This window comes from Gopherus evgoodei, chromosome 8 (assembly GCF_007399415.2).
Source record: "Gopherus evgoodei ecotype Sinaloan lineage chromosome 8, rGopEvg1_v1.p, whole genome shotgun sequence".
Lineage (NCBI taxonomy): Eukaryota > Metazoa > Chordata > Testudines > Testudinidae > Gopherus > Gopherus evgoodei.
The window spans coordinates 42,416,029-42,442,855 of record NC_044329.1 but is presented as its reverse complement, the minus strand read 5'-3'; the positions used below and the strand labels follow the sequence as shown (position 1 = coordinate 42,442,855).

Genomic DNA, 26,827 nt, shown 5'->3' with positions numbered 1-26,827 from the left:
CCGCACAGTCCAGAGACTAGCAGGGAGCTGGCCAGCCCTGCTGCATGGCGCAGGCAACCAGACAGTCAACAGCCTTATCAGAAGTGCTGACTGGAGCTGCCAGGATCCCTTTTCAATTGGATGTTCCGGTTAATAACCGGTCACCTGGTAATCCTAGCCTGCTCACCAGTGCACAGAGGACCTAGAGTCAGCCCCTTACTGCATACAATCCAACATACTGTGGCTCCAGGGAGTGCTGCGAATGGCCAGATCACCGTGCTGGCCCTTCCAGATCCCCAGTATGAGCAGAGGGTACAGAGACAAGGGAGCTTCAAAGGAAGACAAAGGAGCTGGGTCTGCAGACAAGGCTGGGAAGTACATGAGCAAAGAGCAGTGAAGGGAAGCTAGATCCTCATCTGCCAGGGACAAGGGTGGTGGGTAAGGTGGAGGAAGGAGGGTGCCTGGCTGAGGCGTACACAGAGGGAAGAGTAGGCTCGGTGTGCCAGAAAAGCCGGGGGGGGGGAAGGAGGGGCAAGCAATCATTTTTAAAGCTGAGAGGGCTAAGCCTTCAGTGGTGGGAAGCAAGGGGTGGGTAGGCTAGGGAGTGGAGAGGAGCTAACGGCAGGGGTTTGTTACAGGAGTGGGTAGCTGAGATTCTGTGGCCTGCATTGTGCAGGAGGTTAGACTAGATGATCATAATGGTCCCTTCTGATCTTGAAGTCTATGAGTCTATGTCTGCTGTACTGCCCAAGTAGGTTGGAGACTGTGGGGATCAGCTGACACAGTATCCCCAGCCCAGGTGATGTGAGCCAGTGGTGGATTTAGAGTTAGTGGGGCCCCCTGGCCCTGTGCTCAGCTTCATTTTTGGGGCCCCTCCTTGGGACCCAGCCAAGAAAAAGAACATTCTCTCTTATCTTCCTCCACTCCTGTTTTTTCATTCTTTTTTCTTCATCCTCCTCCTATAAGAAATCTCAAGTAAATGAAAATAGACTCATAGACTCATAGACTCTAGGACTGGAAGGGACCTCAAGAGGTCATCGAGTCCAGTCCCCTGCCCTCATGGCAGGACCAAATACTGTCTAGACCATCCCTGATAGACATTTATCTAACCTACTCTTAAATATCTCCAGCGATGGAGATTCCACAACTTCCCTAGGCAATCTATTCCAGTGTTTAACTACCCTGACAGTTAGGAACTTTTTCCTAATGTCCAACCTAAATCTCCCTTGCTGCAGTTTAAGTCCATTGCTTCTTGTTCTACCATTGGAGGCCAAGGTGAACAAGTTTTCTCCCTCCTCCTGATGACACCCTTTTAGATACCTGAAAACTGCTATCAGGTCCCCTCTCAGTCTTCTCTTTTCCAAACTAAACAAACCCAATTCCTTCAGCCTTCCTTCATAGGTCATGTTCTCAAGACCTTTAATCATTCTTGTTGCTCTTCTCTGGACCCTCTCCAATTTCTCCACATCTTTCTTGAAATGCGGTGCCCAGAACTGGACACAATACTCCCGTTGAGGCCTAACCAGCGCAGAGTAAAGCGGAAGAATGACTTCTCGTGACTTGTTTACAACACACCTGTTAATGCATCCCAGAATCATGTTTGCTTTTTTTGCAACAGTATCACACTGTTCACTCATATTAAGCTTGTGGTCCACTATGACCCCTAGATCTCTTTCTGCCATACTCCTTCCTAGACAGTCTCTTCCCATTCTGTATGTGTGAAACTGATTGTTCCTTCCTAAGTGGAGCACTTTGCATTTATCTTTATTGAACTTCATCCTGTTTACCTCAGACCATTTCTCCAATTTGTCCAGATCGTTTTGAATTTTGACCCTGTCCTCCAGAGCAGTTGCAATCCCTCCCAGTTTGGTATCGTCCGCAAACTTAATAAGCGTACTTTCTATGCCAACATCTAAATCGTTGATGAAGATATTGAACAGAACCGGTCCCAAAACAGACCCCTGCGGAACCCCACTTGTTATACCTTTCCAGCAGGATTGGGAGCCATTAACAACTACTCTCTGAGTACGGTTATCCAGCCAGTTATGCACCCACCTTATAGTAGCCCCATCTAAATTGTACTTTCCTAGCTTATCTATAAGAATATCATGCGAAACTGTATCAAATGCCTTACTAAAGTCTAGGTATATCACATCCACCGCTTCTCCCTTATCCACAAGGCTCGTTATCCTATCAAAGAACGCTATCAGATTAGTTTGACATGATTTGTTCTTTACAAATCCATGCTGGCTATTCCCTATCACCTTACCACCTTCCAAGTGTTTGCAGATGATTTCTTTGATTACCTGCTCCATTATCTAAATAAAGGGAGGTACCTTGATTGTTCTTGTAGTCTAACTTATTTTTCCACAGACCACTTGAAAATCGCAGAGGGTCTCAAAAGACTACTTAATAATTTTTCCAAATATTAAAAAAAATGTTGGGGTGCAGGGTCTGGCCAGGAGCTAGGGTGAGGGAGGGGGCTCAGGGTTGGAGCAGGAGGGTGGGGTGTGGAGCGCTTACCTGGGGCAGCTCCTGTTTGGCACAAGCGGTGCAGGTAGGAATGCAGGGGGGGCAGGAGCTCACGTTTGGTGCTCAGAATGGGGGTGGGGGTGTGAGGGGGTTCAGGAGTCAGGGCATGGGGTGGGAGCACTGAGTATGTGTAAGGGGTGCAGGAGTCAGGGCAGGGGGCTGGCGGTTTGTGAGAGGGTGCAGGGGTCAGGGTAGGCAGGGGCTGGGGTGTGTGTGAGGGGCTTACGGGGGTTGGAGCTGAGGGCTAAGTGTGTGTGAGGGGTGCAGAGGGCAGTGTGTGTGGAGTGCAAGGGGCTGGGCAGGGGGCTGGGTGTGTGTGAGGGGGTGCAGGGATCAGGGCAGGGGGCTGAGCATGTGTGTGGGGGGATGCAGGAGTCAGGGAAGGGGGCTGAGGGTGTGTGAGGGGGTGCAGGGGTCAGGGCAGAGGGCTGGGGATGTTTGAGGGGGTGAAGGGGTCTGGGTGTGTGTCTGTGTGGGGATGCAAGAGTCTTTGGGTGTGGTCTGGAGTCATGGGGGTGCTCACAGCAGGGGGCAGGAGGGGGTATGCCCCAGTTCCAGCCCCTTCCCCAAGGCTCCGCCCCTGCCTCTTCTCCTCCTCGTCCCTGGAGCAGAGAGCGAGCTGAGGCTCCGCTCTCCCTCCTCGCTCCTGCTGGCAAGCAGCTGATCCAGCTGATCGGCGGCGGGAAGGGAACAAAAGAGGCAGGGGAGGAGCTTGGCTGCCAGCAGCGCCTGTCCTGCTGGAGCAGGAGCTGGCAGCACTAAGCTTCTGTCACCATAGGGGGTGGGGAAGGTGGAAAAGAGTGAGCCGGGCCAGGGCCCCTTTGGACCGTGGGCCTAGTGTCATGGTAAATCCAGTACTGATCTGGGTGAGGAGGCTATGGAACTTGGGGAGGAGGGCAGTTTGTTACACAGGGGCTGCAGAGGCAGTCTGTGCTCCTGCTGCCTTTTCTGCAGCTCAACAACACGCTGGAGAATATCAGTTTGATCTTCTAGTAGCCTCAGCATTGCATCCTGCCTCCTCTCATCATGCTGATGCCACCTATCATCTTGATCCCACCATATGTCCTCACATTCATTTTGTATTTTCCTGCACTCTTACAGTGCCTGCGTCCATGCATTCTGCTGGGCTCTTTCAGTGAGGGAGGACTGCATGAGCTCAGAGAACATTTCATCGCAAGTGTGGTTTTTTTGCCTTCTAATCTTCGCAAGCCTCTGGGATGGAGATGATACGGGGAGCGTTGAAACATTTGCAGCTGCAGGAGGGGAAAAAAGGGAGAGATGTCTTTAAAAAGACATATTTTAGAGAACAATGGGTAGACTCTTTCACAGTGAACCAAGCGGTTAACATTACATAGCACGTGTGCTTTCTTTACAAGGTCACATTTTGCCTCTTATATTGAGGCCCTGCCAGTTTGGTATGAGAGATCACACACGCAGGGCCGATGGGCAACAGAATTCGGCTTGCAGGCACCCATGGTAAGCCACAGTCTTTTGGCTTCTTTAACCTTCATTGGTTCCAAACAGCAGTGACCTCATTTCACATACCAAGTACCCATTGAGTTGGCTATTTAAAATAGGTTGGCCATTTAAAAGGAGGGGCTGCGGTTTTCGGGTTAACGTGCAGCACAAACCCAACTAACACCCCCCCGCTCCACACACACACTCTGGGGTGATCGCTTCATCCCTCCCCGCACCGTGTGGCTAACAGGCTTTGGGAGTACATCCAGGAGAGCTTCACTGGGATGTCCGTGGAGGATTTCCGTTCCATCCCCATACACGTTAACAGACTTTTCCAGTAGCTGTACTGGCCGTGAATGCATCCCAAGTCTTCAGGGCAAATTAATCATTAAACACACTTGCTTTTAAATCATGTATTATATTTACAAAGGTACACTCACCAGAGGTCCCTTCTCCACCTTCTAGGTCTGGAAGCCCGCCTTTGGTAGGTTGGGAGGGTACTAGATCCAGGGTAAAAAACAATTCCTAGTAGTTGGGGAAAACAGTTTCTCTATTTGCTTGCTGTGCGCAATCTTCAACTTCTTTCTCCTCATCATTTTCCTTGTCCTCAAAATCCCCATCCCTGTTGCATGAGAATCCATTGACGGAGTCCATGCACAAGGCTGGGGTAGTTGTAGGGGCACCCCCTAGAATGGCATGCAGCTCATCATAGAAGTGGCATGTCTGGGGCTCTGACCCAGAGTGGTCATTTACCTCTCTGGCTCTTTGGTAGGCTTGCCTGAGCTCCTTACATTTTATTCATCACTGCTGCGGGTCCCTGTTATAGCCTCTGTCCTTCTTGCCCCTGGAGATTTTTTCATATGTTTTGGCATTTCGTCTTTTGGAACAGAGTTCTGAGAGCATGGATTCCTCTCCCCATACAGCGATCAGATCCAGTAACTCCTGTTTGGTCCATGCTGGAGCTCTTTTACGATTCTGGGACTCTAGGGTCACCTGTGCTGATGAGATCTGCATAGTCACGTCTGAGCTCGCCATGCTGGTCAAACAGGAAATGAAATTCAGAAGTTTGTGGGGCTTTTTCTGTCTACCTGGCCAGTGCATCTGAGTTGAGAGTGCTGTCCAGAGCGGTCACAATGGAGCATTCTGGAATAGCTCCCGGAGGCCAATATTGTTGAATTGTGTCCACACTACCCCAAATTCGACCCAGCAGGTCGATTTCAGCACTAATCCCCTTGTAGGGGAGGAGTACAGAAATCGATTTAAAGAGCCCTTTAAGTTGACAAAAATGGCTTTGTCGTGTGGACAGGTGCAGGGTTAAATCAATCTAATGCTGTTAAATTTGACCTAAACTCATAGTGTAGACCAGGGCTGAGAATCTCCCAGATCCTCAGTGGTGTTTAGCACCTAACTCCCATTGATTTCAGTGGTAGTTAGGAGCTGAAATACCTGTGAAGGTCTGGGCCTTGGTCCCTTCTCCATAGGGATTTGGAGAAGAGGAAGCAGGAAAAACTGAGTACACTGGCACGGGGGAGCGACACTAGGGCAGAAAAGAGGGATGAAGAGAGACTGAGTGCTTGTCTACATGGGGAAATTTTCTGGCATAAGTATACTGTGATAATTCTACTGGTGTAAGTCACCATGTGGACATGTATTTGGGAAAGAGGACCTTCTACGGTTTAGCTCATACTTCTTCCAAAGCGACAAGAGCCTAACCAGAAAAAGGTTATACAATGGTAGTAAATACCCCTAAGAACTGAGAGGGAAAGGGCACTGAGAGTGAACAAACTGAGGGAGTGAGGGTCAGAGGGGCCCCCTGTAATAAATACCAAGCTTTGCCTTCCTGCATGCAGCACCTGAATTGGGGAAACTCTACACACAGGCAGCTGATACTGGAGTAGTATTCCCTTTCATAGGTCTCTGGACAGAGGGTCAGGGACCTGTCCTGCACCACCCAGAAAGTGAGTGACAGAGTCCAGGGCCTCCTGGCTGCCCACCCTCCAGCCAACACTTTGAAGGGACTAGGAGGGGACTGGAGAGGCTGCTTTCAGTCACTCAGGTTTCTCTGAAATGGTCGGCTTTCAGGAGGACACTTCCCAGACTCAGTCTCTTTCTACAGTTTAAGCAAAACACCTCCAAGAGTTTTAAAAGAGCTGGTCAATTAATGTTGATTTTCAGTATGTCTTGAAACATTGGGAAAGTTTCAGAAGACTGGAAGAAAGCTAATGCTGTGCCAATGTTTAAAAAGCATAAAAAGAAGGACCTGGTCAATATAGGCTTGCCAGCCTGACATTAATCCCAGGCAAGATAATGGAATGGCTAGTAAAGGTCTTGATTAACAAAGAATTGAAGGAGTAATATAATTAATGCCAATCAATACAAGTTTATGGAAATAGGTGCTGTCAAACAAACAATGAGATTACAAATTTGGTTGATAAAGATAATAGTGTGGATGTAATATACTTAGACTTTTGTAAGGCATTTGACTTGGTACCCCATGAGTAGGGCCCTACCAAATTCATGGCCGTGAAATCTGGTCTTCCCACATGAAATATGGTCTTGTACTTGTCCAGCTAGAAATATATTGTTAAGTTGGAAATCAATAGCAAAAAGCGCAAACTCTGTACTCCAGTTCTGTACATGTCACAAGCATGCAGGGCTGCAGAAGTGTACAAAATTCTATTGTATTATTTAAGGAAAAGCCTGTGACCATGTAATTCCAGCTGATAGAGATGAGGGGGAAGATGTATGCTGAGAGGAGGAGGGGTGAGAGAAACTAATGGAAACAGGAAGCACCAATAATGGGCTTCAAAACAATCAAGATGTGACAGTAGCACAGCAGCTCTGCTCCCCCAAGGCCTGTTTTTCTGGGAAGAGGCAAACCATAAAGAGATGAGGTGTGGGGGACATGGAGATTGGTCCCTGGAAAAGGACAGCATCAATGCTCTGGATTTGGTTTCCTTTGCAGGAATGCAGGGCTGGATGCTGATTGCCTCACTATAAAGGACAGTGGTCAAGGAGAGAGTGAGGCAGATGACGAGGATTCAGAAAATGGACTCAATCTTTCCATAGACCAGCTGGTGGGAGAAGAACTCGAGAGCCTTCTAGAGCCCCATGCAGGTACGATCACTATGTTCTGTATGGCACCAGAGAGAACCTGCTCCATCCTCACAGAAGACCTTCTTTGCACCAGTGTGGGGCTGCCTGGGAGGGGGACTCTGATTGTCTGAAACCACAATCTAATTAGCTGGTTGGGCTTTTTTGATGATGACGCTGCTGAGATCAGGAAACTGAGAGCTCTGGCTGCCCAAGGAGTTGGGAAGCTCTGGCAGATGAGGGAGCAAACTGAAAATTTCCATTTTGGTTTTCCCAGAATGGAATTTTTCACACTTTTTTCTTCTGTGAGAAATGGTGAATTTTTGACCTTTTGTTCCAGTGTGGGACAATTTCCCCCCTCCCCTAAAATTCCATTTTTTTCATAGGAGGGAAAGTCTTTTTCCTGCTTATTCTAGTGATGCTCTTCCAAGCTCCTCTCACAAAATAACCTTCACACATGTGAATCACCACAGTGGGATATGTCTCATATTAAATTGTGCAGATATGCAGAATAGGATTGTCCTGCTCCCAGGCTCTGTTGGCTCTTCTTAGTGGGGCTTGAACATGGCCATATGGTTGACTGTGCTGGGCTTCTCGAGTGGGGGGAGAAACCCATGAGCAGTAAATTGTGCAGCTGCTGTGATTTTCCCTCTTCCTCCTTACATGAGAAAGGGTTAATTATGTTATCTTGTAAATTATCATTATAGGACACCTTCCTTAACCTCTCATTGAGCCCCCCGCTCCCGAACTATTGTTCCAGGCTATCTGCAGATTCAAGTGTACATCCTGTCTCCCATTTCTTTTTGCAATGCCCTTTCCCCTGCAGTCTCTGTCTAGCAGGGTCTGTGTGAAACACGCTTCTTCTTCTGCATTGTGGACCTTGCCCTGCCTTTCTCTCTCTTCCCCTTTGACTCTGACTGTCTCCCCAGGCTGCAGCTCAGGGTGGGGCCTTGCTGAACTGTGCTTGTCAGAACAATCTGCCTATTCCTCAGGCAGATTCATCATCTTACAGAATCTGGTCAGGGTCTGTCCATGTAGGAACAAATCCCACTCCGTTCTGAGAGCTGCTGCTATTTGCCTACCAGCATCAGTGAGTCTGAATTAAGCTGATGCACGCAGAGTTGGTCTGTAAGTGGATGAAGCTAAGAATGGATTTTCTTCAGCTGTCGGCACAGTCACTTGCTTGACGATGGGATGACTGGAAACCATATCTTTGCATGGAAGCATGGCAGTCTGGTTGGATCAGGCATACATTTTCCTGTTCCCTTTCCCACAGTATGAATGTTGCCCCAGGCCTGGTCACCAGGCTTATAAGTATATCTGAGCACTGCGCCATCTCAATAGCACTCTGCTGTGGATCTATCTTCTCAGATAAATCCTAAGTACAGTGCTCTCTGGAATGTTTTAAAAGAGCTCCTGGTTCCTGACCCCAAGTCACATCCCCCTGCTAACTTATATAGGCTTCTAGCAAACAGATTGGCTGATACTGCAGGTGAATGAGCTAGTGACAATAAGCCCCCCAGGAGGATAGTAATAGGAAATAACCAGCTGGTGCCTCAGAAGGCTCCAAGGGAATTTGGCACTCAACTGCTCAGGGCTCCTGTGGGATTGCCAGCCCACATTTCTCAAGGACAGTCTGTTTCACAGGCATTCACTCCTATTTGCTCCTCTCTCACTAAAGCTCTGTAAACATATCTAGCTTCCCTCCCCCGGGCATGCACACCAAGTGCACACCATGGCCTAATCTTCCTCCCTCTGAGCTCAGTGCTGATGCTTTCACTCCACCCAGGTTGTGGGCTGATAAAAGTTGAACACCCAGGAACAGCAAACAGGCTTGTAGTGAGGAGATACCAATGCCTCCCAGAGTTCCTCTGACACTACATCATGATAGATAGAGCCATGGTCCATGCTACATAGGAAGGGTGTATGAAAGAAAATGACTATGATGACAGTCCTACAAAGGCTTTGCCACACCACGAGTGGAACTTCATCCGGACAGACATATCTAGTGGTCAAATATACTGCAAGTAGGCATCATTCCACGGGGGAGGAGAAAGTCTAAATAATCCAAGGAACTATATGGAAAAGTCTTACAAAACTGATGGAGTTCTATAAAACTGGGAAAGGGACCAAGAGAAGCTACTGCATGGAGAATAGCATATTTTCTATAGGGATTTGGACCTAGCCTATAGAATTTTATAGCAAGAATTCTCCATTCAATTCCTTAAAGTGTTTAAACATACTGTAGAAAGGCTACAATTTTTATTACATTCTACAGAATTTTTCCCAAAACAGGAGGCGGGGCTGGGGGAGAAAAAAAATTAACAAAACGAAATCTACTACAAGTCCTTGCACATCTCCCCCTCTCCTCCCCCAGCAATATAGGGAGCCATAAGGCAGTAGCTAAGCCCCTGGCTAACACTCCTAGCATAGGCACTTCCACAATGGTGTAGAACTGGAGCAGCTGTCTTGATGCCCTCCCCCCAGCAGAGGGGTTACTCCGGGGCAGAAGGAGCATGGCAAAGCACCATTGCATGAATGTTATTCTGATGAAGCAGCCGCTAGGGTTTTTCCATTCATTATAAATGCCTGCAGCCCTGAGGTTGTTCTAATTCACTCCAGGAGCTGGGCAGGGCTCTAGAAAATTCCAGGACATAGCATGACATCAAGGCATTTATTGCTCCTTACTCCATTCCTATACTGAACGGAGGTGAGTAGGGTTGAGAATTATTTCTGCTAGTCTCTCTTCTTTGTTCATGGGAGCTGCTCCCCACAATGGCAGATGCTGTATAAATCTCCATAACATTGTTTCTTTAAAAAAGTTTTGAATAAATTGAATGAACTCAGACAAGCCTCAGCAAGGGAAACCTATAGGAACTATAGACTATCAGAACTGCATTAGGGCAAAAGGCAGAAAGGCACCAGAGACGCACTAAATAGCTGGCTGTTCTCACCTTAGCAGGGTTTATTGTTACAAGAGTTAAATTGACTTTATAGAGCCCAGAGAAGGCTGCCATGGTGGGGCAGGTGTCTTTACAAAGGTTGTTTGGAAAATAAGAAGAAGAGAAGACAGCTTTACTTCTCTTATTCTATCCAGATAGAGACCCACAGGAAACAATTTTCACTGATCTAGAGTTTTTCAAGGCCTGAAGGGACCATTCTGCTCATCCAGTCTGAGCTCTTGCAGAGACAGGCCAGAGAATGTCACCCAATGACTCCTGCACTGAGACATCCAATCTTGATTTACAGACCCTAAGTCAGAGAGAATCCATCACAACCCATGGTGAGTTGTTGAACATAAGAACGGTCATATTGGGTCAGACCAAAGGTCCATCTAGCCCAGTATCCTGTTTTCTGACAGAGGCCGATGCCAATTTTCAGAGGGAATGAACAGAACAGGTAATCATCAAGTGATCCATCCCCGTCGCCTTTCCCAGCTTCTGGCAAACAGAGGCTAGGGACACCATCTCTGTCCATTCTGGCTAATAGCCATTGATGGACCTAGTCTCCATGAACCTATATAGTTCTTTTTTTGAACCCTGTTATAGTCTTGGCCTTCACAACATCCTCTAGCAAAGAGTTCCACAGGTTAACTGTGCTTTGTGTGAAGAAATACTTCCTTTTGTTTGTTTTAAACTGCTGCCTATTAATTTTATTTGGTGACCTCTAGTTCTTGTGTTATGAGGAGTAAATAACACTTCCTTATTTACTGTCTCCACACCAGTCATGATTTTATAGGATGTATATCATATCCCCACTTTGTCGACTCTTTCAAGCTGAAAAGTCCCAGTGTTATTAATCTCTCCTCATATGGCAGCTGCTCCGGTACCCCTAAATAATTTTTGTTGCCCTTTTCTGAACCTTTTCCAATTCCAATATATCTTTTTTCAGACAGGGCGACCACATCTGCATGCAGTATTCAAGATGTGGATGCACCATGGATTTATATAGAGGAAATATGATATTTTCTGTCTTATTATCTATCTTTATCCTAATGATTCCCAAGTTTCTTTTTGCTTTTTTGATTGCCGCTGCATATTGAGGGTATGTTTTCAGAGAACTATCCACAATGACTCCAAGATCTCTTTCTTGAGTGATAACAGCCAATTTAGACTCCATCATTCTATATGTATAGCTGGGATTATGTTTTCCAATGTGCATTACTTTGCATTTACCAATGTTGAATTTAATCTTTTGTTTTGTTGCCCAGTTTTGAGAGATCCTTTTGTAGCACTTTGCAGTCTGCCTGGGACTTAACTATCTTGAGCAATTGTGTATCATCTGCAAATTTTGTCACCTCACTGTTTACCCCTTTTTTCCAAATCATTTATAAATATGTTGAATAGGACTAGTCCCAGTACAGACTCTGGGGGGACATCACTATTTACCTCTCTCTATTCAGAAAACTGACCATTTATTCCTAACCTTTGTTTCCTATCTTTTAACCAATTACCAATCCGTGAGACGACTTTCCCTCTTATCCCATGACAGCTTAGGAGCCTTTGGTGAGGGACCTTGTCAAAGGCTTTCTGAAAATCTAAGTACACTATATTCACTGGATCCCTCTTGTCCATGTTTGTTGACCCCCTCCAAGAATTATAGTAGATGGGTGAGGCATGATTTCCCTTTACAAAAATCATGTTGACTATTCCCAACAAATTATGTTTATCTGTGTGTCAGACAATTTTGTTCTTTACTGTAGTTTCAACCAGTTTGCCTGGTACTTAAGTCAGCTTTACCGGCTTGTAATTGCTGGGATCACCTCTGGAGCACTTTTTAAAAAATTGGCATCACATTAGCTATCCTCTAGTCATTTGGTACAGAAGATTATTTAAATGATAGTTACATACTACAGTTCTGCAATTTCACATTTGAGTTCCTTCAGCACTCTTGGGTGAATGCCATCTGGTCCTGGTGACTTATTACTGTTTAGTTTATCAATTTGTTCCAAAACCTCCTCTAATGACACCTCAATCTGGGACAGTCCTTCAGATTTGTCACCTAAAAAGAATGGCTCAGGTTTGGGAATCTCCCTCACACCCTCAGCCATGAAGACCGATGCAAAGAATTCATTTAATTTCTCTGTCCTTATCATCCTTGAGTGCTCCCCTCACTGTGAAAAATGTGCACTTTATTTCCAGTCTCAGTTTGTCTAGCTTAAATTCACAGCCACTGGATCTTGTTATACTGGTTTGCTGGATTAAAGAACCCTCTTCTAGCAGAAATCTCTCCATGCAGGTGCTTATGGGCCATGATCAATTCACCTAACTTTCTCATCAATAAGCTATGTAGACTGAGCTTCTTTAGTCTCTCACTGTGAGGCAAATTTTCCAGCCCCTGAATCATTCTTGCCGCTCCTCCTTGATCCTCGCTAATTTTTCAACATCTTTTTAAAAATATCAGGTACAAGGCTCAGGAGTTGGCTGTTGGTTGTGGATGGTATCTTGCAGATGGCTCCTAGCCCATACTCTATCCATCTCTGAAATGGGCACACATGGTGTTTGTCACTGTGATCTTCATGTGACTGTTTTGAGTTGCATGGCAAAATACACCAGCTTGGATTAGGGTTGCCAACTTTCTAATCAAACAAAACTGAACACCCCTGCCATGCCCTCACCCCACTCCTTCCCAAGGCCCAGTCCCTGCGCCACCCCTTCTATGAGTACCCACCCCTGCTCACTCCATCTACCCTCCCTCCATCACTCTCCCTCACACCCACTCACTGTCACCACTGGACTGGGGCAGGGTGTTGGGGTGTGGAGAGGGGGTGAGGCCTCCGGCTGGGGGTGCAGGCTCTGGGGTGGGGCTGGAGATGAGGGGTTTGGAGTGTGTGAGAAGGCTCTGTGCTGAAGCAGGGGGTTGGAGTGCAAGGGGGTATGGGCTAGACATGAGTGGTTCAGGGTACAGGAGAAGGGTTGGATTGTGTGGGGGCAGTGAGGACTCTGGCTGGACATGCAGACTCTGGGGTGGGGCCAGAGATGAGGGGTTTGGGGTGCAGGAGGGGGCTCTGGGTTGAGGCAGGGTGTTGGGGTGTTAGGGCTTTGGCTGGGGGTGTGGGCTGAGTGGGGCTGGGGATGAGCAGTTTGGGGTTCTGAAATGGGTTTAGGCCTGGGGCAGGGTTGGAGTGTGTTTGGAGGGGTTGCAGGGTGCAGGCTCCAGGATGGGGTTGGGGTGCATGAGGGAGTTTGGGGTGCAGGGTTCCTGGCAGCACTTACCGTGGCTCCCGGGAAGCGGACTCCAAACCTTCTGGGTTTGGTGCAGCTGAGTGGGGGTTTTGTGGCTCACAATGGAGGCTAAAATGGAGACAGTTACCTAAATATTTTTATGGATCAGACCCTAACTCTCTTTGGGGGGCAGGACATAAGCCCCATACCTCTCCTCAGCATTTCCCACTGGCTAGTTTAGGTGAGCGTGCTGGCTTCTGTGAATCCTATTGTTAGGCACCCAACTCTCCTCACACAGGTGTATGGGGAGCCTGGGTACTGCACTCAGGTTTCAGGATTCCATTGGATTGCAGGGTGCTAAAAAGTTAACACATCATCACCACATGTGGATCCCCCCTTTTGGGGATCTAGCCCAGGTGCTCAGCAATTATACAGTCTAAAGAAGTAGCTGTTTGGTTGTGGAGTTAGCTTCACTACACTGTGCTGTCTACACTAGGAACTGTATGGCTCTCGGATGTGGCTTCCAGGTCCCTGCAGCCCTAGATGCATCGGCGGCCAGGGAGGCTCCGCATGCTGATCCTGCCTCTGCAGTTCCCACTGGCTGGGACCTGTGACCAATGGGAGCTTGGGGGGGGGGGGGCACCTGCAGGTGTGAGGACAGCACGTGGCACTTCCCTGGCCACCCATGCATCTAGGGGCTGCAGAAATCTGGAGTCCGCTTCCCGGGAGCCGCAGTAAGTGCTGCCGGGAACCCTGCACCCCAAACTCCCTCATGCACCCCAACCCTGTCCCAGGCCTAAACCCACTCCAGAACCCAGAAGACATTTTAAAGGTAAAAGTCGCTTAGATGCCCAAGTTTTGGCATCTAGGGATGCACATGGCTGCATCACTCCAGGTGTCTTGACATCTGTCTCCTGCTTATGCACCAAGGTGATGCACAACCTAGGGGAAGATAAAGGCAGGAGTTTCTACATCAGCTATGGGGTCAAATCTAACAGGCATGCTCAAAGGCCTACCAGATTGGGACCCATTCAAAATGCAGTGGGGGAGAGAGGCAGGTCTCGCTTTATGAAGAATTCTTCCATCGACCTTGCTACTGCCTCTCAGGGAGGTGAATTAACTACATTGATGGGAGAACCCTTCCCATCACTGCAGTGAGTGTCTGCACTGAAACACTAAAATGTTGCATCTGCAGATCTGCTGCTATGCCACTGAAACATTTTAAGTGTAGACATACCCAGTGTCTCATAACTGTTTGCATAGCTGATTCCACCTTACTGTCACTCTGGGGTACGCTCGGAAGGAATTGTGGTGGTCAAACTGTATTGCATGCAAATTCCTTACAGTGAGGACTCAAGGAGTGCAATCTGTTAACAAAGAGAAGGTGAAGGGGTGAGTTGATTACAGTCTATATGTACATACATGGGAAACAAATATTTAATAATTGGCTTCTCAATTTACCAATAAAACCTATAACACAATCCAACAACTGGAAGTTGAAGCTAGGCAAATTCAGACTGGATATAAGGTGTAAATTTTTAACAGTGAGAGTAATTAACCATTGGAACAATTGACCAACAGTTGTGTTGGATTCTCCATCACTGATGATTTTTAAATCAAGGTTGGATGATTTTCTAAAAAATCTGCCCTAGGAATGATTTGGGGGCAGTTCTCTGGCCTGTATTATACAGGTCAGACTAGATGATTGCAGTGGTCTTTTCCTAGCCTTAGAATCTATGAATTCTTCTGAGGCAAACTGGGGTCTGGATGGGGAATACAGAAAGTTGGCTCAGTTTGCCTAACACTGCCTTGCTTCTTGAATGAGGCACGACACTGACCTCCCAAAAATTTAAGTGTAAGTCCACTGTAATCAAGTATTGCTTTTCCTTGAAGGTAAATAAGTCTGCTCCCACCTTTTCCCATGGTTGGATGTGGTAACAGCCTCTTTCTGCTGGCAGTTGTCACATGACTGACAGGTGTCACACCCTTCTGTCAAGGAGCAGAGTTGTGTATTTATTCTCAGCCAGTAAACATATTCTTGAGCCTATCTAAGACAGTTGTCGATGCCCCGGTATGAGGCACATATTCTGTGCATGAAATACTTTGTAATGAAGTGGAAACAAGAGGTGTCTGTCCTTGTGGCTCTGCTCCTACTAGTACTTGGCTTTTGCCTCTGGTCACCCTACTGGGAGTGCCTGTAGTTGGATGTGCTTTCCATAGCCTCTTTGATTTCCATCAGCTTCACTTTTGAAACTTGGAGATAGGCAGCATGTTAATGGAATCAATGCCCTTATCTACCTCCCCCAAACTTGCTGATTCTGGTTGTACATGCTCTGTTCAGGGTGTCAGCCAACACTAGTTCATGCTGGACAGCAACTGATCTCTACCTGATAGTGCCAGAGATGCATAAACATGTGCTGCAATCTCTTTAGAGCACTAAGGGCTTGTCTGCACTTAAAAACTGCAGCCACTGCTGCTTTGTGAGAGCTTTTCCCATCAATGTAGCTACCCCACCTTCCTGAGAGATGGTAGCAATGTTGACAGAAGAAGCCCTCCCATTGACATAGTGCCATCTACACCAGGAGTTAGGTTGGTGTAATTGCATTGCTCGGGGGAGGAGGGATTTCCCACACCCTGAGTGATGTACTTGTACCTACGTAAGTTGCTAGTGTGGACCAGGCCTGAGAAGGGGCTTTACCAAAATTGTCACTAGGGGGCTTTGGTGAGATTGGATGTCCTAATGGAATTGCTTCACTCCAAATACCCCAGCCAGAAGCTATTTTTCTATTTAAATGTATCCTTGTTCTGCCTGGCAGGGATTTGCTGGCATAAGCAACCAGCTGCTCTGCAAAAGAGCTACATGCAGTCCTTTCTCTGATGCATGACACTGGAGTGCTAGTGGCTTTACTGACTGGTAGTACAGTACTTCATGCCAGGTAGCCATTATCATGTATGACATCATGTCAAATACTTGCTGTTAGGGACTTGCCCAGTCCCAGTCAATCTCCTGCCTTATGAGCTGATGTATGGGTTCTGCTACTGCAGGTGTGAACAGAACTTGGAAAGAAAAGGTATCATTCCTGTGAAGCTCTGTACACCTTTCACATCCAATGGAGCTGGTGTTCTCTGCCTCAGTCTTGTTGAGATCTGATTTCAGTCTCTCTGCCTCAGAGCAAATGTGCAATGTATTTCACCTCATGTATTTTCTGGGTTGAGTTTTATGTTCTTGTTCCTGTATCAATGCTGAAAAGCTTGTTTTCTGTTATTCTTGTTCAGCTTCTGCATCCTCTCCCCTTCAGATTTAGTGAAAAACCTGTGTCACTCCACAGTTTCGTTCTGCTTTGGGGAGCAATAGCTCCCCAAGACTCCTAGGCTTGAGGCAGTGGGGAGCTGTTCCCTATTAATAATAGTTTTACTTTTCTGCTGTTGTCATCCTCCTGGATGGCCAGGTCTGCATACATCTTGAACTCCTCCTTCCACTGCAAAACTTAGGACTCCAAAGAGACCCCAGACCAAGCTCCATGGCTCATACTGCCAGCTCTGCATGGATTCCGTGGCTTTCCGCGACTTCTGAAGTGGCTGGTACTGGCAGAGCTGAACAGCCCCTGGACCAGCAGCAGCAGTTTGGGTATGTGGGAGGGGGCTCAGCACTGGGGCAGGGAGTTGTGCTTGGGGTATGGGGTGGTGCTTAACTGTGGGGGAGGGAATTCCTGGCTCCCACAAGCATGTCCCTGCAGCTCCTAGACAGGAGGACCAGGGGGCTCCACATGCTGCCCGCACCCACAGCTGTGGTTCCCAGCCAATGGGAGCTGTGCAGCCGGCACTTGTGGCAGGAGCAGGCGCAGAGCCCCTCTGACCGCCCCTCCCCTAGGAGCTGCAGGGACACACCAGTCAGAGCCAAGTAGGGATCCTGCCAGCCCTGCCAACCCCACCTCCCAGCACCAGCTGGGGTCCCAGGCTGTGCACTGCTGCCCGCCCCCTCCCAGAGTTGCCAACTTTCTACTCACACAAAACTGAACACCCTTGCTCCTCCTCATGCCCCACCCCTTCTCTGAGGCCCAGGCCCCCGTTCACTCCACCCCCTCTTCCTCCGTCACTCATTCTTTCCACCCTCTCTCACTCACTCATTTTCACCAGGCTGGCTCAGGAGACTGGGATGTGGGATGGGGTCAGAGCTGGGGGTGCGGGCTCTGGGACGGGGCCAGAAATGAGTTCAGAGTGTGGGTTGGGATGTGAGAGGAGGTCAGGGATGAGGGATTTGGGATGCAGGAGGAGGCTCTGGGGTGGAGCCGAGGGTTTTGGAATATGAGAGGGGAGTCCAGGCTCAGGCAGGGGGGTTGGGTGTGGGAAGTGGTATGGGCTTGAGGTATGGGTTCCAGGGTGGGGCCAGAAATGAAGGGTTCAGGGTGTGGGAGGGGCCTCTGGGGAGGACAGGGGGTTGGGGTCAAGGGGGGTGAGGGCTCTAGCTGGAGGTGCAGACTCTGATGTGGGGCACAGGGTGAAGGATTTCGGGTGCAGGAGGGTGCTCCGGGCTGGGATTGAAGGGTTCAGATGGCAGAAAGGGGATCTGGGCTGGGGTAGGGGGGTTGGGGCCCAAGAGAGAGTATGAGGTGCAGGCTCTGGGTGGCACGTACCTCAAGCATGTCCCCCATCTGGCTCCTACATGGAGGCATAGCCAGGTGGCTCTGCGCACTGCCCCATCTGCAGGCGCCACCTCCACAGCTCCCATTGGCCACAGTTCCCAGACAATGGGAGCTAAGGGGGCAGTGCTTGGGGCAAAGGCAGGGTGCGGAGCCCCATGGCTACCCCTACATGTAGGAGCTAGAGGGGGGATAGCTGGTTGCTTCCTGGGACCCATGGAGGCTAGCAGGGAGCCTGCCAGTCCCACTGCATGGCACTGCCAACCGGACAGTCAATGGCCTGATCAGCAGTGCTGACCGAAGCCACCAGGATTTGTTTTCAACCAGGTGTTCCAGTTGAAAACTGGACACCTGGTCATCTTACCCTTCCCACCAACACCAGGCCCGTGCCACACACACACACACACACACCCAGCGGCACCCTCGCCCCTTTTTAGCCAAGGGTATATAGTAAAAGTCATGGACAGGTCATGGGCTGTGAATTTTTGTTTACTGCCTGGGACCTGTCCATGACTTTTACTAAAAACACCCGTGACTAAAATAGTCTTATTCATGATACATGGCTCACTTATTCTTGAAAAGAACAACATAGGTGGGTAAGCTGTCTAACTCCAAGAGAAGATTCCACCTGCAGCCAGGATTCTGGCACATAATTCTGTGAGGGGGCAGGGCTTAAGCCAACCTCCCTTGGCACTTCACACTGGCTACTTTAGGTGACTTCCCATTTAGCATGCTGACTGCTGTGGATTGCATTGCATAGGGAGCCTGGACTCCTAACTCAGGCTGCGTGGATCCCACTGTTGTTCTGGTGATTTTCTAGGTGCCTGAAAGTTATTAATTGTGACACTCAGCACCACAACACCCATGGGTGGTAGGTATGAAAGGCAGGGGAAGGCTAAGCCTACCCAACTGCCAGTGTGGCCCTGCATGGCCCGTCCCCCAGGCCCGTCCCGTTGCCCATCCACTTTTTGCCCAGATGGAACCCTCCTTCGCTCCCCTCCTCTTCCCCCTTAGGCCCCACCATCAGCCAGGGCGGCATGGAGCTCAGGCAGCTGTGGGGAGCCATGGCGGATCTTTCACCTGCCCAGGGGGGCTGACAGTAGCCCCCAGCCCATGTCCCTGTCTCCCCCCTGGCTCTCCAGTAGCCTGGGGCAGGAGGAGGATTCCTGAATCCATGCCGGCTTCCCACAACTGCCTGCAAGGCTCTCCCCAACTGTGCTCCAGCCAGCGGAGAGGAGCCTCAGTGCCACAGCCCGGCCATGGCAAGAGTCCCTCCTCTTGCCCCGGGTGGCTGGGGAGCCTGGGGGAACGGAACACAGGCTGGGGGCTGCTCAGACCCCCCCCCCCCACAGTGCAGGCAGGCAGAGGGTCAACCACAGCTTCCTGTCTGGCTCTTACCATGGCTGGGCTACAGCTCCTAGCCCCTCAACCCCAGCCAGAACCAGGTCGGGGACAGCTGCGTGGGCAGCTGTGGGAAGCCTCAGTCCCTCCACCTGCCCTGGGCAGGGAGGCTGAGACATGGAGAGTGGGCTTTTGTTTTGGGTAGGAGGCTTCCTCCTTTCCCCCTTTTGAGCTGGCTCCAGCATGGAGCCCTTGCCATGGGCTGAGGCTACTGGGGGCCAACCTGCAGCCAAGGACTCCCATTTGTCTGCCTGCCAGGCACTCCAGGGCTTGGGCTGGAGGCCACGCTGACTGCCCACCTGCCAGGTGCTCTGGGGCTGGAAAGCCAGGAGCTGGCAGTGGGCAGGCCCCGGGCCCCAGGCAGAAGGGGTGGTCTGGCCAGGGGCTAGCCTCCCCAAGCCCATCCATCACCCACCACCCATGACAACACCTAAGACCCTTTATGGACCTGGGTCTAGGTGCCTATCTCTGCTTGCAATTCACAACTGTGAACTGTCTCCTGGAATTAGGCATCTAAGCCTGATCAGCTATTTTTCATAACAAAAACACAGAGACCCACCCACCTAACCCACGATAACCAATAGCCCAGCAGTTATGACACTCACCACACCTAGATTAGATCTACAGAATTTCTTTTGTCTAAAAATAAAGTTTCTTCTCAAATAAAGAAATCTGCTTGGTCTGGCACCTTTTGTAAAATCATGGTGTATTTTATCCCAATTATTGATTATCTCCATGTTCTTAACTACTTTCTCTTTCAAAATTTGTTCCAAGACCTTGTATACAATTGAAGTCAAACTGAAAAAGACCTGTAGTTTCCCAGATCATTATTTTCCCCTCTCTTAAAACATGGATACTACCAATTCTCCAATCATAGGGTACGGCTCCCAAGTTTACAGATGCATTAAAAATCCTTGCTCTGGACTTGCTATTTCATATGCCAGTTCCTTTAATATTCTTGGATGGAGATCACTTGATGATTACCTCTTCTGGTCATTCCCTCTGGGGCACCTGGCATTGGCCACTGTTGGAAGACAGGATACTGGGCTAGATGACCTTTCATCTGACCCAGTATGCACATTCTTATAAGATTAAGTATTTATTTAGGTGTTGGGCCATGACTAGATTATTTTAATCTCCACCCCATCCTCAGTGTTTAGCAGTCCCCACTACTTCTTTCCTTGATTTTTTTTTGTTTATATGGCTAAAGAACCTTTTACTATTGGTTTAAATTTCCTTTGCAAGGTCCAACTCTGCTTGGCTTTTGGCAGTTCTACACTTTCTGATCTCCAAGAGATAGCTTTCCTTGTTGACTCAGCCCACCTTCCATGCCTTGTAGGTTTTCTACTTTCTCTCAATAATCTGTTAGAGATGCTTATTCATCCAACTTGGTTTGCAATCCTTCCCTAGAATTTTTTCCCCCTTGCTTGCGATGCAGGCTTCAGATAGCTTCTGCAACTTTGACTTAAAGCAAATCCAAGCCTCCCTCACATTCAGATCCTTGAATTGTTCAGTTCAGTCCTTTTCCCTAACTGTCCATTCCCTTAATGTTTTAAAGTCTGCCCTTTTGAAATCAAGGACTCTTGTGGCAGACCCATTTCTATTTAGTTTAAACTGAATTAACTCCAGATCACCTGAAACAAGGCTGTCCTCTACAACCAGTTCTTCTATGAGGTCTTCACAAGGTACCAATTCTAAATCTAAACTGGTATCACCTCTTGTTATTCAGTGAGTATTTGGTGAAGAAATCTGCCAGCAATCACATCCAGAAAAATCTGGACCCTACCATTATTAGTAGCACTTATTTTCTAATCTATATCTGGGAAATTAAAGTCTCACATAATCACACAATTCCATTCCATTCCATTCTTTCTAATTTCTTTACAGTCGACCTCATCACTAATATACGTGACACCACCACTTTTGCCTTTTTCTGTTTTTCCTGAACAGTCCACATTCTTCAAATACTCATACTCCTGTCATAACTCGTATTCCACCATCTTTCTGTTATCCCTATAATAATGGGTTTCACTTTCTGCACCAATAGTTTTAGTTCTTCCATTTTGATTTCCAGGCTCCTTACAGACATCTTAGTTGTTTTTGTTTGCTGTGCCCAAATTCCTCACCTGATTGGGGAGTCATTTTACTACCAGTATCACCTGCCTGCCTGTTAATGTCAATACTAAGGATACTATCTTTCCTCTTGATGTCCATTCTTCTACCCAGTTGTTCCTCTTTCAAGTGCTATATCCTCTTTTACTTGATTTTCCACTCACTCAGTATTAGAATCAGACATGGAGATTACAAGAGCATCTCCCAACCAGCTTCCCCAAATTGTGTCACTCCTGCTCTGCAACCTTGGCTCCCTTGCAATACCTTGCTATAGTAGCTTTCACCTGGGCCACTCACAAACAGTCTTCCAACAGGCAAGTCACACCCTGAGTGTCTGTGTGTAAATGCAGCCTGCCAGCCGCATTCTGGATCTTACCAGTCTTGAGGTGTGCAAGGATCACCATGCAGTATAACCAAGTCCTGGATTCCTCCCCCCCCAGAAATGCATGTCCTGTACTGCCCAGCCTTCTCCTGGATAGCATAAATTATTAAGTCCATTATTCTTTTAAGGCAGTGCTCTCCAACCTTTTAATGCTCAAGATCACTTTTTCAATCTAAGGGTAACCCAGGATCTACCCCACACCTTCCCTGAGGCCCCACCCCACTCACTTTCACCAGGATGGGGTAGGGGTTCAGAAGAGGGTGCGAGCTATGGGCTGGGGCCAAGGGGGTCACAGTGTAGGAGGGGACTCTGGGCTAGGGCAGTGAGTTGGGGTGCAGAAGGGGATAGAGGCTCTGGGAAGAGGGGGTCAGGGCTTTGGCAGAGTGTGGAGGTGCAGGAGGGGGGTACAGAGTGCTGGCTCTGGGGGTATCAAGGATGGGGTTTGGGGTGCAGGAGGGGGCTCAGAGTTGGGGTGTGGCCTCCCGCTGGGCAGCGCTTATCTCCAGCAGCTCCCGGTTGGTGCAGTTTGACGGAGACAGGCTTCCTGCTTACCCCAGCCCCACACCACTCCCGGAAGGGGCCAAGCACACCTGTAGGAAAAGGGGGCAGGAAGCACATGGCTCCGTGCACTGCCCCTCTCTGCAAGTACCACCCTTGCAGCTCCAATTGGCCAGGAGAGCTGCAGGGGCAGTGCTTGCAGGTAGGAGCAGTGTGTGGCAGGAGACCTGTCCCCCCGCCCCCAGAGCCATGCTGGCCGCTTCCAGGAGTCTGCCTTAGTGGCAGCCATGCTGCACTGATGGAGATCGGTATCGACTGGTTGGGGACTACTGTTTTAAGGTAATACTATACCATTATATTATACTAAATAGTTGCCTAGACTCTAAAAAACCCAATGGCTTAAATAAAACAGTAAAACAAGTTTATTAAAGAGAACTGAAGTGTCTATAAGTAATGAGGTATAAAAGCCAGAAATGGTTACAAGAAAAACAGAGACAAAACACTTTTTAATATCTACTTAAGAAACTATCTTAGTTGCAAAGCACACTTTCTCAGCACATGCTCCAGCAGATTACTGGTCAAACTCTCAGGTCAGGACCCCTCCCCCAGCATCCAACAGCTGTTTCCCTTTTCTCTTCTCAGGTGCAGAGAATGTAATGGGCAGGAAGAGAGAGGGGGATGTATTGGATTGTCTCTTCTTTTCATAATATCAGTTGCCCTCTTGAAAAACATTTCTGGCTGAGACCAAGAGTCTATGTGGCAGGATATTCCCTGCTGGGTTTTTTTTCCCCACCTGTTGAAACTTCATTTGTTTCCCTCCCTGCTTGATGACTTTGTTTATTGTTTAAATTAAAATTAAGGCAAGCACACATTACTTCCTTTGTTTAGGACAGACCTCACTTCTGCCTGGGCAGGGCTGTGGCATTTGGAACATGTTAGTAATATCATTCAGGGGAATCTTAAAACTTCACATACAGTGTTGCCACATATGTTTTACAACCATAATTACTGACCAGCAAGTTATAAAAGTTTTCAAATGATACTCTACAGGGCATACTTTGTACAAACAGATTACTACAACAGTGTGCAGGGTGTGAAGGACAATCAGTGGCTTCTTTCCTGCTCTCATTAGGATCCTCTGCAGCCTCAGGTCCACATCCCATATCTTAACTCCCAGCATACACCACACCCTTCTGTTCCCTAGATCAGCTCTGGTGACAGGCCTGTCTTTCTTAGTAGGTAGTCCCTAATCACACAGACCTGCCTCTTCCTGGTGTTGGTGCAATTCTCTGGCCTTCCTCCTCCAGTTTTTTCTGGCTGCAAGTCCTCTCATCCTTTGCTCTTACTTGCAGTCTTCTGTCAATCATCCTCTATCCTCCTGTGATTCTAAACTCTGGCTTTCGTATAGGACTAGCCACTCTTCTCTTTTTTGTTGCCCTCCCACCTTCTTTTACTGCCCGCTATGCTCATTCTTCATTTTGCAACTCAGCAAACCTGTTCTTCACCTCTATTTCCCCTTCACTAGGTGGTCTTTTCCTCTGCCTGGTTCTTGCTGTCACATGGCTCCACTAGCCACTTTCCTCATCTAGCAGTTTACCATTCAGCCTCCTTTCCATCAACTGCTCAAATCTCCTTTGAAACTCAACCATAGTTTTTACCTGCAGCTCCAAACCTTGGCGCTTCTCTTCCATCAGTTGTCCCAGATAGCACTTCATACAAATGAAGCACCTTTCAGGTACTTGTTCTGGGATACATCCTGCAGCTCCTCATCCAGTCATCTTCATTGTCTTTTCTATTCCTTGGCTCACTGATATTGCTGTCATAGCCTTCCCTCCTATAATCCTCTCAACAAAAAACAGAACACCAAACATTCTCTCCCCCAAACACTCACTCATACTACATTTTCAACTGTTTGCTAAGTCCTATACTACTGGCTAGCTACTTGACTGCCTTTATAGGCCCCCTAATAAGGGAAACCCCACCTCCTAACAGGGCTCTGCTATGATCAAAGACTCTGTCTCTCTCATGGCACACAGCTCCCTATCAACTTCTGCAAACTGAAAACAAACCAGCAAGCAAGCAAAGGTCAACATCTGATCTACACTGGAGGGCAGGCATAAAGTCATAACCCCTCAGGAGAGCCTTGTGGCTGCAAAAGCAGCTATTAAAAGTGAGAGAATTCAGAGATAATGGTGAAATTAAATATTTGAAAGCATGGAAATTCATGGCCACTGGGTTTGATTTCCTCCTCAGGGTAACCTGATTGAATAACTGGGACAGATTCCTCTCTCTCACCCACCCTAGTGATGTAAATCAGGAGCAACCCCACTGGAGACTGGAGTGACACTGGAGTAAAACCAGGGTAATTGAGAGGAGAATCAGACTGACAGTACCTAAACAACCCTAGTTCTGCCCCAGTATGGAACTAGCTTATCTGCCTTGTTTTTGCACTGGAACATCAAAAGATGAACACTATTGTATTACCATTTTCTAAATCCATTGGCTCCTCTCCCCAGGATCCTGTGTATTGCACTAGGAATGCAACTGCAGAAAGGGTCTTGCAGAATTGGAGGGAGTAGGAGGAGGGCAATAAGAATAATTAGGAGCTTGGAGAGATCGCCATGGGGGAGAGTGAAAAGGTCAGAAAAGCTTAGTTTAGAGAGCAGACAAGAGGCGATATGACAGACAGAATAATGAATGATCTGAAGCAAGCATATTGGAAATTGGGAACCCCATTTACCCTCCTACAAGAGCAAAGGGCAGTCAAAATTCTGGCATTTCCTAATATGCAAATGCTTGATTTTGCAACCCTAATATAATTCACTTAACTGGGTTTCATAAGCCATTTGCTGGGTTTTAGGTGTTTTTTTTTTTAATTAAAATATCATTTTATGGGTCACTCTTCACCTTGTGCTGTGCCTTTAGCAGGGTTTGAACTCTAGTTTTCCATGTTCCACCTTTAACAACTTTGCTGGCAGCAAGAGTAGGCTGCTATCCTGTGTGGACCAGCCACTGGCAGGGGGCACATCACTACATGATAACATAGCCAAACCAGAAATTTAGCTGTTTCTTTTTAACAGGCAGCCTGGCTAAGTGAATGAAACTGAGCCACCATTTTAGAAAGAACTTTCCTAGGGGACTGCTGACTGTAAAAGGGCTGTGTGGGGCACACAATTATTACAGTGATGCCACCTCCTGCCATTTTAGAGTGACTTTCATGCTATTTGGTGTTTTCCTTAAAGCTCCCAGATGCTGAAGCCATGTGATGACACCAGAATCTCACCTCTGATTGAATAAATGCTAAATATAGGCCCTTGTGGTTGTGAAATAAAGTCTAAAATGTGATCACTAAAAACTCCAAACTACCAAGGCAAGGAGGCCCCACATTTATTTTATTTTAAAATCTCATTACTTTTAAGCCACTTCCATGATTTTTGGACTGGCTGCCTCACAAGGTTTGAAAGCCTGGAGTCAGGAATGCTCCCCTGCCCTTCTCCCAGCTGGTCCAGGGCACTTTCCAGTCTTTTCTTTCTTCTACCATGGACTGCTCAGCCCCAGCTCTTACCATCCCTGTTTCCTTTTGGTGCATTGCTCCCTGCAGGGCTGGCCCTGGAGAGGCTGACGGCAGACCCTGCATGGATGGCTCGGCTCTCCCTGTCCCTCACCAGCAGCTACAAGGACAATGTTTTCTCCCCTGCTTCTCTGCACTCTTCTCAGGACCAGGAAGATGCAGGGCAGGATAAACCAAGAACCTTTGAGACATTTGGCAAAGTTACTGGATCTGACCCAAATGCAGCCAGGATGAGACTGGCCAGCACTTTCCTCTCCGAGATGAGCACCCTATTTGAAATGATCTTATCCCAGAAAGCACAGGCCCATGCAGCAACGGCCTCGGGGCTCCTGCAGCAGCTCTCTGCACACAGCAAGCCCTTTGGGGTGGACGGCGAAGCTCCTGCTGTGTAGGTCATGTGGGAAGGCTGACGGCTGCAGCACACACATGAGCAGAACCAATGCTCTTTGCAAATGGAAATAGCAACTGATGGTGGTGAACAGTTCCAGCGTGAACCACACCTCAGTAGAGATTGTCATAGATGCAGCTGCCCTCCTGCTTCCCTTATCTGATCCCACCACCCCCAAATCCCCTTCCATCTCTTGGCTCCTCCCAAAGGAGTTCCTATTCTCCACCCCCATATCCCAGCTCTGCTTCCCTGCCCTTGGCCCGGCACCAGGCCCATCTCCCTGCCCACAAACAGCCTAGCACTCAGCCTCTCCTTTCCACCCACAGCCTGGCACCAGCCCCACCTCTAAGCCCATAGCCCAACACCCAGCTACTCCTCCGTACCCACAGTCAAGTCTCTCTGCACACACCTCCCCATCCACAGCCCGGTACCTGGTCCCTCTTCCTCATCCATGCCCAGCCCTGCATCTCTGCCCACAGCTCATCTCCCTGCCCCAACACCGCAGCCCAGTGTCTGGTCCCACCTCCCACCTTACAGTCTGGCATCTGGACCCACCCGCCCTGCCCATAGCCCATCTCTCCCTCTCCAACCATGGCCCAGCCCCCGGAC

General features: G+C 48.3%; 1 protein-coding gene across 2 annotated transcripts in view; it reads left to right on the top strand.

Annotated features, from left to right (window-relative positions):
- The window catches only part of PCDH12 (protocadherin 12), a 45,803-nt gene that overhangs the window by 7,917 nt on the left and 11,059 nt on the right, over positions 1–26,827 (top strand). Inside the window, exons 3-4 of one of the 2 annotated variants that reach the window (XM_030573983.1) lie at positions 6,935–7,086; positions 25,861–26,691. In XM_030573983.1, the coding sequence (XP_030429843.1) occupies positions 6,935–7,086; positions 25,861–26,222 (514 nt within the window). In that variant the 3' untranslated portion in view covers positions 26,223–26,691. Of the gene's footprint in view, positions 1–6,934; positions 7,087–25,860; positions 26,692–26,827 lie in introns of those variants that run through there. The other variant, XM_030573982.1, reaches the window with a different exon arrangement.